The sequence below is a fragment of the Haliaeetus albicilla genome, chromosome 5 (genome assembly GCF_947461875.1).
Source record: "Haliaeetus albicilla chromosome 5, bHalAlb1.1, whole genome shotgun sequence".
NCBI classification, from domain to species: Eukaryota; Metazoa; Chordata; class Aves; order Accipitriformes; family Accipitridae; genus Haliaeetus; species Haliaeetus albicilla.
This window is the reverse complement of record NC_091487.1, coordinates 5794791-5809204: the sequence shown is the minus strand read 5'-3', so window position 1 is coordinate 5809204 and position 14414 is coordinate 5794791. Positions and strand designations below refer to the sequence as shown.

General features: G+C 44.3%; 1 protein-coding gene across 5 annotated transcripts in view; it reads left to right on the top strand.

The window, feature by feature from the left end:
- The window catches only part of SLC35F4 (solute carrier family 35 member F4), a 127135-nt gene extending 112721 nt beyond the window's left edge, over positions 1-14414 (top strand). For 3 of the 5 annotated variants that reach the window (XM_069783143.1, XM_069783142.1, XM_069783146.1), the window contains 5 exons: positions 2609-2828; positions 9622-9747; positions 10964-11156; positions 12863-12952; positions 13963-14414. In XM_069783143.1, the coding sequence (XP_069639244.1) occupies positions 2609-2828; positions 9622-9747; positions 10964-11156; positions 12863-12952; positions 13963-14204 (871 nt within the window). In that variant the 3' untranslated portion in view covers positions 14205-14414. The remainder of the gene's footprint in view (positions 1-2608; positions 2829-9621; positions 9748-10963; positions 11157-12862; positions 12953-13962) is intronic. The other 2 variants (XM_069783144.1, XM_069783145.1) reach the window with 1 other exon arrangement.

Sequence of the window (14414 nt, the reverse complement as noted above, 5' to 3'; positions counted from 1 at the left end):
CTCTGGTCTGAGTTTGTCTGTGTGCAGAAATCCCAGAGATCTGCAGGACAACAAAACCCATCCTGGCATCCCCCCCACAAACACCCTTTTTGGCTTTGGAAGCCACCCACCCTCTGTGTGGATGGAGGAGCAGAAGCACTGGGCTTATTCCCAGCATCTCCCCGGCAGTGGAGGGGCCACGATGGATGACAGGGATATAATATCCCATGGCGCATTTGTAGAAGAGCTTTTCCTGCTGCCTTGCGGACTCTATCGGTGACAGGCTTGGATGGTTTTGCTGTTGCCTTTGTACACTATCAGCATAATACTAGGGTACTTAACTGTGCCCTGCGTTACTGTGAGCAGCCCAAGCACCTTTCTCCTTTGTTTTAACACAGCACAATCTTGTTTCCTTTAAGACAGGTCCTGACAGCTTCTGAGACAGGTTGGATTTACAACTGTGTAACGATCCAATCCTGCCTCAAAACCACTGGCAGAATTCCCACTGGATTGGAGAGAGCAGGCTCTGTACAGGTCTGTAGTTCACAACGCAGATCTGTTCTTGCCGGGAGATGGGGCATCTTGGCTCTGGTGTCATGTAGTGGTGGCATAGCCACGGTGCATCCAGGTCAGAGGCTACCTGTCTTGAAGTGAGAGGTAGTCTGAGCTCAGAATCACCCTCTGCATCCACTTAAGTCTCAAGGGGAGAAAAACATCTTTTAAATGTAAACTGCTATACTTGGATGTCCACAAACACTCAAGTCTGTGCTACCGGTGAGTCCATTCTCACACGAGGAAACTCATCACCTTTAACTCCTGTTGAAATCAGTGATACAAAAGCCTACAGTCAAACTTGAGCATTAATTTGCTTGCTTCACTGAGTATTTACTTTGCATCTTAGATAAATGATGCACACCACTAGCTATTCTCTTTCTATGTGTAACGTTTCTGTTCTGATTGTTGGAGAACAGGCTGACTTCTGAGAACGTTGAGGTCAACTAGAGTGAAGGAGACAATTAGCAGATCTGCCTGCCTGAGTGTTAACTTGGACACCCTGGCACAGAGTTTGAGAAAGGAATTTATTGTTACCAGAAATGACTGCTTTGTACCCCAGGTCATTTTAGTAGCAGCAGGGAATGAATGGCTATTAAGTAGAATCATAGAATCATTTAGGTTAAGACATAGCTGATCTCATTTATTACATAGATGTTATTATTCTACTTTCCTCAAAACAAGAGTCATGGTTTCCATTGTTAATAGGAAAAAACTGCAATATTTTTAATAGCAGAATTCCCCAGAATTCCTAAAAATGGTTTAGGAGACCCGAAAACAATGCTATCTTTAAAGGCAAAGCTAAATCAGGATAATTATTACACCGCCACCACCTCTCCCCCCCAAATAACAACTGGTTTTGACTTAGTATTGCAGTGCATTCTTTGAAGTTACTGATTAGTTCTACATACATTTTTTAGCAATCTTCCAAACACAGCTATATTTGGCTGTGAATACTTTGGGGCTCCGAGGCCTCATGGCATTTAGATTAGTCCGTTAATGTTGCCTCGTGAGGATGTGTTGCAGATTGATGGTACCTTGGTTCACTCCATTGGTGTTTCAGTTGTATGAAGCATTCACCTGTGGGACCTCTCATGTTTTAAATAGATGTGTCAGAGAGCCTGTCATGTCAAGAAATGAAGCGTGCTGGGAATATCTTGAGGAATACCTTTAACAAAGAATGCAGACAGTGGTGTTGCTAAAAAACATCCTTCCCAATTTGGGAAAGGTAGAGAGATGTTTCAGGAGGGGTGCAGTGATGGGCCTTTAATCAAGCTGCATGCTTGAGTACTCAGTCTCCCCTTAGCCCACACAGGTACCACTTTGCACAGGAGTGCTGTCCCCGAAAGCAGTGTTTTCTGAACTGACCCTTCCCTTTTGTGAAATCCTAAGAAGCAAACAGCTCACTTGTGTGTGACATAGTGTTTGGGAAGCTAGAGATTTGTTTGCAATTTAATCCACAAGGAAATGTCTCTAAGTGAACAGAACTTTTCACTGTATAATAAAATAGTTAAATATCTTTCCCTCCCCTTTTCTTACATTCTTGTTTGACTGGCTCAGGCCCACTGGCTGGTGGCTCACTTTCCCACCCTGGTGATCTGTCTGGCAGTATTTTTGAGTATCTTTAGGCAATTCTTGAAGCTTGCTTGGCCGTACATGAGAATATATTTCAATAAGAATAAAAACAGGTTTTGGAGCAAAGCAAGAAAAAATTGTCAAGCTACAGAGAAAAAATTGTGGTTATAATCTCTCTGTTCATGGCCTCGAAGGCAGAGTCTGAGAACTGTCAGTGCATTATAGATAACCTTCATTTCTGTGTGTGAGTCCCTGGGATTGTGGTTGTGTAGAGTGTGATTATTCCAGGTAAGTTACTTCTTTTCTATTTGTGAAATTGCTGTTTTAAGAAGATTGTAGGTTATTTTCTCTATGTGAATTAAACAATAGATTTTTATGGGTGTGTGGAGTAGTTAGGAAAAGCACCTAATTGAATGTAATAAAAGTCTAATGAATGTTTGTTGTGCTGGAGTGAATGCTAAGGAAAATCCTAGCTGAGTTTTAAACTCTCTTCTTTTCATAGGGAATGCAGTCGGATTTTTGGTGAAGATGGTCTGACGCTGAAACTCTTTCTTAAAAGGACTGCTCCCTTTTCTATTCTGTGGACTTTGACTAACTACCTGTATTTACTGGCTTTAAAGAAGCTGACAGCCACAGACGTCTCTGCCCTGTTCTGTTGTAACAAAGCTTTTGTCTTCTTGCTTTCTTGGATTGTGCTGAAAGACAGGTTCATGGGAGCAAGGGTAATGACATGCCTGATTTTCAACTCTTTCTTGTTTTCATAATTGCCCTTAAATCCATAAGCTATTGTGCTGCCATAGTACAGCTGCATTATGGTATACATATACCGTGAAACCATTTCTCATTTAACGTTATGATGTAAACCTAAGCCTGAAGATCAGTTAGAGATCTCAGACTCCAGAGTAATTTGATGTGGGAATTTCAAGAAGCTATTACAGCTAATTGTAATTTGATGAATTAGAATAGGATGACTTCTAGTTTCATATAAACCTATTCTGTCTTGGGTTACAGTGCTGAAGTACAGTCAATTAATTTTATTTTAAACTTAGTGATAAATGTTTAGGTTCTAACCAAAGCAATTTTACTCCTTGTTTGGCTAGATAGCTGTTTTCAATATGTAATGTATTTTTCTTATGCCACCTTATTACTTTTTACATATACATAAACGAATACAAATGTGCACGTGCCAAATATAGTTTAAAAGGGACAGCAACTGTTTTGCATGGAGGTGTATTTTGCACTGAAGTGTTATAGGACTCACTGGCAGTAGTATGAACCCTGCAAAAAGGAAAAAAAGAACTCGAGCAAAATGATATGTGCCTGGATCTGGGGGAAAGCAAGCATGTTTCCGGTAATTTTACATACACAAATCTCCTGATAAGCAGCAATTTAAACTGTTGACTCTATACCTTGGCTAAGGAGCAGCTAGGCCTTCTGCCAGTTCTGCTGGTGCAGATTTCCCTGTTGAAATGGCTCAAGGCCTAATGGTCGTGCTGGGTACAATCCTGATTTGAACTGTCAAGAGCCCTGAACTTGATTAGGAAGTGGTTGGGGCCAGGCGCGGTGCCTGTGACCAGAAGGGGCCACCAGCAATTGCATCCAAGTTCCACGGAAAGCATGCTGGATCAGGACACTCATCTGAGTGAGTTTGTTTTTTAAAAAATGAGCACAGCAGCCTTTTTTGATTAATAGTGTGATAGAAGGGTTCAGAAATGAAAGGAAAAGGCATCCTCTTTTCACAGGCATCTGACCTAGCTCTTGGAGCGGCCACAAGCACACTGAACAGAGAGCACTGTGCTTGGGTTTGGGAATGGAAGAGGAAATCGTTTAAAGTAAAACAGTTCCCTTAAATTCCTGGTGAGACAGGGCTGGCTGGGCCGTTAGTAACGGTATGGGGCCTAAGCACCTCAAGACATGCGTGCCATCACACAAGTGAACTCTTGGGCAGGGATCTTCCAGGAGGGTTTTGTTGGACTGGCTCAGTGGAGGGTCTGTGTCCAGACGAGGCAAAGTCAAGGAGGCGAACCGGTGTTTCACGGACCTCAGCCTTAGTGCCCTTGACGGTAAGGACACGGACATTTCATCTTGCAGTTCTAAAGCCAGACATCTGTATATCTGTTTCATTTACAACTTAAAATATAGAAGCATCAGGTAAATGTGACCTACCCTCAGCCTGCTGATGACTAACTCGAAGAATAAGCAGGGTTTGAAATCCTTGGTTCTTCTCTACAGAAATTAACAGGAACTGTAACTTGCCTCCTCTGCCCCTCTCAGGTTCCAGCTGAAAAAATAGGAAATTTTGTACCCTTTAAGCTAACTTTTGTGTCAAAGCAACCTCTTTCTAGACGAGCAAGGATAGCTCTTATATTTTCCTAGCCTACTCTCTTAAAGAAACCTAGATTGAAAATAGTAAAGCTATTTTCAGTTATTAGTTATTTTTCACTGACTTAAAAAAAACATTGCAGTAAATATGCATTAGCATTAATGCTGTAAACACCATGAGGTTTGCACAAGAAAAACCTGGCAGAAAAAAGTGGGCAGGAAATTCTGCACGTACAAGAAACTGGTTTTTGCTGCTAACTGGCAGATTCTGGATGCACGTTGCTGGAAAGGTAATTAGCAGCATTTTCCTGTAGCCCTCCTGCCAGAATAACATTTAATGATGTTAATAACCACGCAGGAGAGTGTTTGAGAACTAAAATATGACAAAACAGCACGGACCCAGCCTTTTGTGCTTTGAATGCCTTTACTGCTTTCACCTCCCGGCCTCTCAGAGAGCAAGTGTAATTAGGTTATTTGGACAGTAAGGAGACAAAAAGAAATAAGGGCTTAATCATATATTCTGAGCCAGTGTTTTTGCAAAAGCACTTAGCACCCAGGAGCACAGCCAGTTTTTCAAAGGAGCCCAGCTCCTAGCAGCTCTTTCAGAGCTTCAGAGCCGTCGGGCACATCTGCAGCGCATCGGAGATGGGGACGCAGCCGGCGCTTGTGTACCTGAGACACCTTTCATCTGCCTGGGCTTGAGAACCAGCAGCTCTGCAGAAGATTCCCAGTATCACCAGTTCCCTGCCCACCTGGTGTTGCTGCAGGCAGTCTCCGAAGTGCCTGCAGATGCCCGTGGACACCCGGTAGCCGCACGGCCAGCTGCCCGACAGCTCTCCGATCCCCCGCCTGCGTGCCGGCACATCGCCCTGGAAAGCAGCTGCCGGCCAGGCTGTGGGGCTGGATTTTCAGATGGGCTGTCTAAAGACAAACCGGTCTTGATGGCCACCTTATGGTACAGCATAATCTTGCCCGTAGAAGTGTTGACTAGCTGCAGAAGGGCTGCCGGGGGTTGCACGCAAAGTTTCAGCTGCCCTGGCTGCATTTGAGCTACCCGGAGTGCATGTTCTGCAGTGAGAGCCACGTGTCCTCAGTGGTGATGCTGTAGCTTGGGAAGAAGCTTGCACCCAACTCAAGAGAGAAAAATACCAACTGGAGAAAGAGTATTCATATGAGAAGGACATATACAGCAAGGACTATTAGCTATTTACCTATAAAAGTAGTGCTTGAAGTATCTACTGCCCTGCACTAGAAAACATAGCACAGTCCCTGTGCTATGCCTGTACCATAATCTTCTTTGCTTGCACACTTCTGAACATCTCACAAATTAATAATGTGTCAGTGTTACACTGGGACTTCTGGAAGTCCAGACAGCTTTGGCTCAGAGCAAGCACAAACACTTAAAAGACTTCACGTATTCGAGTAGTTCCGTTGGCTTGTGTTGCTTAGATTTAGCCACGAGCTTAAATGTTTGCATTTTTGAGCCCTCGGTTGTTTTTCATCTGTGAAGTTGAATTAATGTTTATTGGGTAGGTATGGAGTGGTTTGGGGACATTTTTGCCCCCCAAAAGGTTGACTCTAGCCTGGAAACAGGTTTCTTTGTAGTACAGCACCTCATTTTCTGCTGTGCTTCACATGGGAAAAATTGTTCCTGAGTAAAATGTTGGTTGGCCTTGCTCTCTTCCAGGGGGAGAAAAAAAAAAAAAAAGGGGAGGCTAATTTCATTCCTTACCTAGGACGCTCCAGAAGAAAGTTACTACCCTTTTCCATTAATTAAAAGCTTTGTTTAACGAGCTGTCAGCTACAACAACCAGCTTTGCTTCACTTTGACCTTGCTGCTTCTTGTCAGCTTACAGAAGCCTGCGGGAGGTGCTCTCAGGTTTCTAAAGCAAACACATGACAATTGTTAGGCAGAGGTCAACTGTGCTAATGCAGTGGTGTAGAACTTGTGGGAAGAGCTTTGACCATGAAACTTAAATAATGTTCTTGCTGTTTTCTAGTGTCAGGTCTTATTTATCTGATGTCTCATGAGATGCTGCTCCATATGTGTCCATCATTTTAGTTGTTTCAGGAAAAAAAAGTGTTTGGCTTTCTAAATATTTGATTAAATTAGGAAAGTGGCTCTCTGAGTTTGGTGTAGTCAGACTGGGAAGATGTTTTTCCCAACAGGAAGAATCTCCTAATGGGGATGATGGATCTACTCATTTTCACTAATACAAGGAAAGGACTCACTTGCTGGGTGCAATTGCTGGGAGCAATGAGTGCGCTAAGAGTTAAGTCTCAATCCTTTCCCTTGGAAGGAGGGGATAACTACATTGGACTTTGCCTTGTGGGAGACCTTGCTTGAAACATTACAGCTGAAATATTCCAGCTGACAGCTGAAGTGCGACATCTGAATTTATGTGCAAGGCAAGATGTATAGTGCTGCCTGAGATGAAACCAGCCAGGCAGTGTAGCAGGGCAAGGGGGGCTTCTGGAAACTGATAGGAGGGGCCATGCTGATGTCTGAGAGGTCCTGGGTGTAATTTGGCATTGCTGCAAGGCTGGACTTTCGGGGTATTTGTATCTTAGGATAAGCTGTAAGGTGAACAGCAGTGTTACACAATTATATTGCTAACGAACTACTCACTAAACTAAAGGTAGGAGGGAGAAGCTCTGTAGGGACCATTCCCTCTGAACGGGGCTGGAACACATTCTTCTAAGAGAATTTAACTTTCTTTTGCTCACCGGTCCTTGTATAGATGTAAGGTAAGGGATCAAAATAAACATTGCTGCATCTTGGGTGATGGTATGTGCATCTTGTGCCAGATGTGCCCTGACTTTTCAGCAGGGTGAACAGCAGAGGGTGATGTCCTCCAGCACCCCAACTCACTTAAGGAGCGAAGGCCAGATTCCCATTTTGGCAGTGGAAAATGCAATGTGCTCCCCTGTCCTCCTCAGCAGCCTGCTGGCAAAAGCCCTAAGTCCAGAGAAGGCACTCTTGGATCCACGTTCCTCCTCTAGATGAAGAGACTCAAGCCCTCCTCCTGGGATGGCCTGACTGCTGGGATGTGTTATTCTGGGAAGGAGGGGAGGGAAGCCGTCTGGTCCCCTCTTGCTAAAGCCCTTCCAGATCTCATGAAACCATTGCATTACACCTGAAAGACTGTAAGTACATGTGTGACTCCAGCCCTTGTCATTAAGTTAGGGAACCTGGATTTCAAGTGCCATTTCATGGTGAATTTGGAGGTATCAATGGTATCTTCAGGTTTAGGTGACAGCTGGGCAGCTTTGTTGAACTGTATCTTGGAGCTTGGATCTTTTAAATAGAAGTAAGGTGGGATATAGATATGCACTGTGGTTTGTGACTCTGCCTTTGGCACTGCGACTGCAATGCGAGGCGGGTACCTGTGTGCCTCAGTTACTGGCAAAACGGGGCTAATGGTGAGAGGGAAGTACTTAAAGCTGCACCTAGGAGATGAGTCCCCCAGTGAAGATATTGGCCTAGATACCTATGGGATTTAGGAGCGCTAACATTTTTACCTGTAGTCTCAGAGATTGGCTCCACCCAGGGAGTTGATTCTTGGTTTTCCATCGTGTCCCACGTGTGGACACCTTTACCTGAGTCAGGCATGTGTTCATTGAAACATGGTTTTGCTCTACTGACTGGCTCTGTTGAAATTGTTTTGTGGGATTTTTGTGCTTATTGCCTCAGCCTGGCTTACATCTGCTCAGTATGAGTATCAGTGGGTTTTCTGAGCCTCTTGGTAAAACTATGTGAGATCTGAAAGTCAGGCTTTTCTGCAGAAGGACACATGATTTGGTCAAGATGCCTTTAAAGTCTGTGGTGTGAAGCACACAAAGCTGAGGTTTGTCTAGCAGTAAATATTTCTTAAATGAAGTTTAATGACATTTTCCAGGAAGCAAGTGTCCATCTCACATTGGTGTTGGCTCAGGAGTTGTACCAGAGCTGCAGGAGCAAGAAGGTAAAAAGCCCTGCCTGGCTCAGCAGTTGAGTTTGGGAGCCAGTCGATGTGGCAGTGATGGCAGAGGTTAGCGCTGTTGAGATGAACGACATTACTTTCTTCCTTTGTATGAATGGAGAGAGCCTGCCTTGCCCATCCACTGGGGAGTTATGTGATTCAGTGGATATCTGGGAATAGAAAACAGGGTCTGAACCTTCAGTGTTGCTGGTGATTCTCTAACAGCCAGCTTTGGGTATCGGCATTTGTGCATCTTTTGTTCTGCACCCAGCTCTAATACACAAACAACCTTTTTTAGAATGATAAGACGTTTAACGTCATACTGATATTTTTTTTCTTCAATTTCTGTTAAAAACCCTATCTTTCAGAAATGGAGCTGTGACTTTCCACAGGTCTGAGGAAACACTTTTTCCTTTACAGTCCATGGAAGCTAGGTATTTAGTGTCTTTGAAATTCAGACTCCGTATTTACCTGCTGAGGGCAATTAGGTAGAGGGGGAATTTTTCAAAGAATAATACATGTCGAGATCCCTACTGCTTCCTTAAGGTCCTTGGAGTCAAGACCCAGGATTTCAAATACAGTGTGGTTAATTATTTCTGTTCTTCTTCTTTGAAGATCCTTAAAAGCTCTGTCTGGGTTTTTCAAATGAGGCCAAAAACCTAAGCACAAAGGTAAAGGCTTCATAAAGAAATTTGGTTATGTCTGTCCAAGAAAGCTGGCAGGGCTGTTAGGAAATACCGTGCATAGCCGAAGCAGCCTGGAAGAGCTCCCAGTGGTACACTGGTATTCTACAATACAGGGGTCATTCTCCTGCAGTGATGTCCGGGAAGGTCAGCCATCTAAATATCTGCATTTCAAGTCAAATTGGTGGCATTGCTAAATATTTCTCTTGTTGTATAGTAGAGCATAATATCTTAAAAGTTCTTGATCTTGGAGTCATATCTCCAGAGTGGATGTTTAGCTTATAAAATACTTAATGATGGATGTTCTGTCAGTGAGTCCCAGGAGAATTTGCAATGCTATAGATCCGTATTGCTATCAGTGCATACACTTTCATTATGTTTTACATCTCTCCCAACTGCACATAATTTTCCCTATTTAAGGGAAAGCAAGAAAGCTTCAAGTCAGAGAAAGTAGCTAGTGACACTCATTAAAACCCCACACAGTGATAATCTCTTTCCACGTAATGAAATTACACTGAGCTTTACATTGCTTTGCTTTGTCTGTGCAGATAGTTGCAGCAATAATGGCAATCACAGGAATCGTAATGATGGCATATGCAGATGGTTTCCAGGGCGATTCAATTATCGGGGTAGCATATGCTGTTGGATCAGCCTCTACATCAGCATTGTATAAGGTAGGTCATAACTGTTTATTAGTATTCTTATATTCTTTAACATTGGATGTACAAAGCGAATCACTATAAAATAGATGTTTTATTTTATTCATCCCTCCTGTATCATTCATATTGTGACCAGGCAATGTCATGATGTCAGGAAATCTACTGTGAGGGTAATTAGTTGTTAGCTGCCAAATATTCAGAATGACTTTGCTTTATGTTCCTTTAATGAAATCTCCATTACTGTGCTGCAAGGAGTTTAGGATCACGTTTTAATCATTTCCTGCCACCGCAGTTTATCGACACTATTTTGAAGGGGCTTGCCATATGCAGCAGGGAGGAGAGCCTGAATGCGGATAGTGCTGCTTTCTCTGAGTGAGGACGGATGGCTCATCCCTGGTCTGCACTGCAGCTTTCTTGTGTATTCCGTGCTCGTGCTGGGCTCGGAGCCTGTGTGTGTGCGCCCAGTGCAGGCAATGCGTTAGAGACGTGCAGGGCTTTGCCGCCTACTTGAAGGTAGGAGCTGCCCTTGAAGGTGAGGGATGAAGAGGGCAGGGATGTGTCTGAGTTGTTAGAAAGAGGTTGGGCTAAACCTGGTTGTATTTATTGTTAGCTCGGGGAGGGTGAAGCGTGTGTAAAGAGGAGCAGAAGTTTGGAGTTAGTTGTAGTGGGATAAGAAGTTGCCTCCCAGCTTTAGACTTCGCTTGTCTCGCTAATAAATTTGTTGTGACCATTCACAAGTCACTCAAAGTGCATGAATTTAGGCTCATGTAGGACAAATCCTCCATGAGGCTTGTGCTGCCTGGGAATCCGAAGCGAGTCCTTCCAGGCTAGGCTTTCCTCTCACAGCAGGTTCATGCTGTGGAAATCACTGGAGTCCCCTCACAAATCCTAACAGTGCCAAACGCAGCCCAAGTCCTGTAACTTCATTGCATGAATGGTGTTGTCCTTGGGTTCTTAGTTACACTCCTCATGGCATTTTTACAGACTCAACCGTCCTCACAGTAATAACATGGTATCCCCCTCTGTGCTAAAATGCAGGAAAGGACAGAAATCGGACCAAAGCTCTCCTTGCAAAACTCTTCTATAGGAAAAGGCCAGGTTGTGGCATGCTGTTCTGGTCAGGGCTGTCCTGTGCCCAGCTCTCCCAAAGGGAGTGGAAACTGTGCAGGAGGTCTTCGCTTCCCATGACAGGCATGAAGTCTAAACCCCTCCTCTCTCCTCTCCTTTGCAGGTTTTGTTCAAAATGTTTCTTGGAAGTGCAAACTTCGGGGAAGCGGCTCATTTTGTTTCTACCCTGGGCTTCTTCAATTTAATTTTCATCTCTGTTACCCCGATCATACTGTATTTTACAAAAGTGGAGTACTGGTCCCCCTTCTCTGCTGTGCCGTGGGGTTACCTGTGTGGAGTAGCCGGCCTCTGGTTAGGTATGTGATAAAAAAATTTACTCATTTTTATAGCTCTTCTCCCTCTCCCCTGTGCCACCCCAATACAAAATCAGCGTCAGGCACAAACAATTCCCCCCCACTCCCTTAAGCAGCAGAGCTCTTTCACAGATTAAATCTGATCCCAGTGAAAACAGGTACTGCTTGAGAAATTATTTGTATTTTTCATAAGAAGCCTTAATATTAACATTAATAGCAGAGCATAAACATGAAGCAGTCATACTAATTGTCCACTTTTCATCTTTACATTCCTACTGTAGTTTCATTGGTATTTCTCTGTCTCTGGCACAGCTTGATTGCTATAAATCCAATTTCAAAGGGCTGCATGTACCCAGTCAGTTCCTGGCATGCTCTGTGGGGGGGGTGTGCACTGACACGGGGACCCACACTGCTGGGGCACCTTCCTGCGGGTGCTGCAGGGCTCTGGGCAGAGCCTGTTAAGGCTGCGTTAGCCTGTAAAGGCTGGTGCTGTTTCATTGCTCGCGGTGTTCACCTCCTCTCCGCCCTTCCACAACGCTCCCTCTTTCAGACCCACAATTGCTATCCTCTAGCCAGGCAGAATATCTGTTGGATTCAGCCCAGGGGTGTTTTAATTTCCAGATATAACATCCTTTCCTTCAGTAAAGTCTCTATTATTTCATAATTGAAGAGGTTTTTGTCTCCACTACAAGTATATTAAATGGAAATAAAGAGAATGGCATTGCCCGGTACGTAGCTCATCCACACAGCTGTCCTGAGACATGGTTGGGCTGATGGCTGAAGTGCTGTAAGCACCTTGAAACTGCTCTAACCAGAATCGCAGCTGGTCTGTGAGCACCTAAGGGACAAAAAGTAGGGATAATTTATCACCCAGCGATCTACCCAAGTGTGTAATCCTAACCAGGAGGGAATAACCTTGTGGAGCAGACAAACTTGCTCCTTTTACGGAGGGGACTCATGGCAGAACTGGGTGGTGGGTAATCGGAGGAGGGGAGCTGGGGTCCTGCCACAGCACCAGCCCCTGGCTGCCAGAGCTGGAAGAGCACCCTAGGAAATGGTATGAAAGAGAAGTTTTTGCAGTTTGCTTTTGGTCTGTCAGGGAAATTGGAGCAGGCTGGGAATGCTGTCATGTAAAAAAACCCCACCCCATAAATTAAAGGTATTGGAACATTTGTATTTCTGTCAGCTTTTATTTAGCTGCAGTTAACTTCATCGGCTAGTTGTATTTAGTGTCCTTTAGATTACGAGTTCCTGCTGCCATCACCTTGGGTGCATGGTCCAGCTAGAGGGGTGTGGGACCTTTCATCAGTGAAATGTCCTACTAAGACAAGGACAACACAGCCTCAGCTAAGAGGGGAAGCTGGGATTACCATCTTTCTGGTAGGAAGAGAAATGATGGCTTGTGGCAGCAGAACTAGGTTGTTGGTATCTGATTAAAGCTTGGACAAAGCTGTGAAATACAAGTGTGATAACCTTGGTATTACAATTTGTGTAAAGATGTACAGCCCTCCCTCTTCCCCCATGCAGAACTTCCCCTCATGTCACACTCATATATAAAAAAAGTAAAAATCAATCACTTTGTGACAACTACATCATTGTGGTGTGCATACTGAGCATGTATCATACTTGTAGAGTCAAGGCAGAGGAGAAAAGTCTCACTCTAGTGTTTTTCCTAATAATCATGTATTATTTTCTCTGTTTTTCCCTAGCTTTCAATATTCTGGTTAATGTTGGCGTCGTGCTTACATACCCCATTCTGATCTCTATTGGCACAGTGCTCAGCGTCCCTGGAAATGCAGGTACAGGTACCAACGTTGTTGGTGGAAAAATAAGCACACGGGCATGCAGAGAACAGCAGCAGTTTATTGTCTAAGTAGTCAAAATCTGTTGTCACATATTTCAAAAGCAGTTCAGTCTCCTTTGGCTTCCACGGATGCTCCTGGTGATGGTGTTTCAGTTAGTGAATGCCTTTTTTTTGGTCTTGCCTCCTTTCTCTGGGAGTGATGGGATGCATCCATACCACGCAGAGGAGAGGCCAGGCTGATCCCCAGCCAGCAGCCCAAAGCTGCTGGTTGCTGCTGAGACATGGTGGGGTCAGCATGCTGCTGCTGTGGCTCAGCACTCTGCTGGTGAGTTGCCATGCAGCAGCAGGGCAGGGTGTGTATGTGGAAGTTTACGCTAGAGTCTTATCTTGTTGAATAGCCTCTGTCTCTGCTCTTCCAGTCTCCTCCTTCACCTTCTTAGCCTCACCACTCCAGGCATTTGAGCATGTTTTCAAAGCAACATCTATTTTTAGGGGAGTGCAGGTCAGAGCTGTGAAACAGTCAGTACCTGTAAGAGGCTGCTGAAGGGCTCAGATGTGGCTGTTGTTGCTGGTTTTGGACTTTGGAGGCTGGGCTTGGAGGCATTGACTCCAGCTTTCTGACCTTCACGCTGCTCTCTCCCTGTCACTGGTCCATACAGCCGAAGAAAACATTATGCCAATGCAACTTGCTGTAGATAAAGGCTTACCATAAAGTACCTTCCCTCTCTGACCAGAAATAGAAACCTTGAGGCTTAGACCGGCACTACAAGGCTTCCTCAGAGCCTACATGAAGGCGGTGAGGAGATGTGACACTTCCAGTACCACACTCTCAGGTCAAAGCTGTTCTCTGAACTCAGGGAGCTGGTCACTCTAGAGGACTGAGAGTGACATGGCCAGTATCATGGCCAGAGTGTGACACACAGGTTACGGAGATGTGCCAGGCTGGTCTGATGCTGTAGTTTATCCTGCCGCAGTTTTGATGGCATTGTTGTTTCTTCTTCACAGCTGTGGATCTGTTGAAGCACAAAATGATCTTCAGCGTAGTGAGGTTGGGAGCCACCATCATCATTTGCATTGGGTTTCTGCTGATGTTGCTCCCTGAAGAATGGGATGAAATAACCCTTAGGTTCATCAACAGCTTGAAAGAGAAAAAAAGTGAGGATCACGCCGACGACATCACAGACTCCAGCGTACACACGAGAAGCAGAAGTAGAGCTAATGGGACAGTGTCTATACCACTAGCTTAGGCCTGGTGGACTTTAACTGCACGCAGATGTATATTCTGTGAATATAGCTTAAATTTCCTCACTACTTGTATGCTTAAAAATGACATTTACTCTGAACTGGGGATGAACTGTAAGATAAGAGAAAGACATCTATAATAAATGTTTACATTTATACACTTATCAAGGAACGGGTGTAAATAACTACAATAAAATGTTTTGTAATAAAAAACA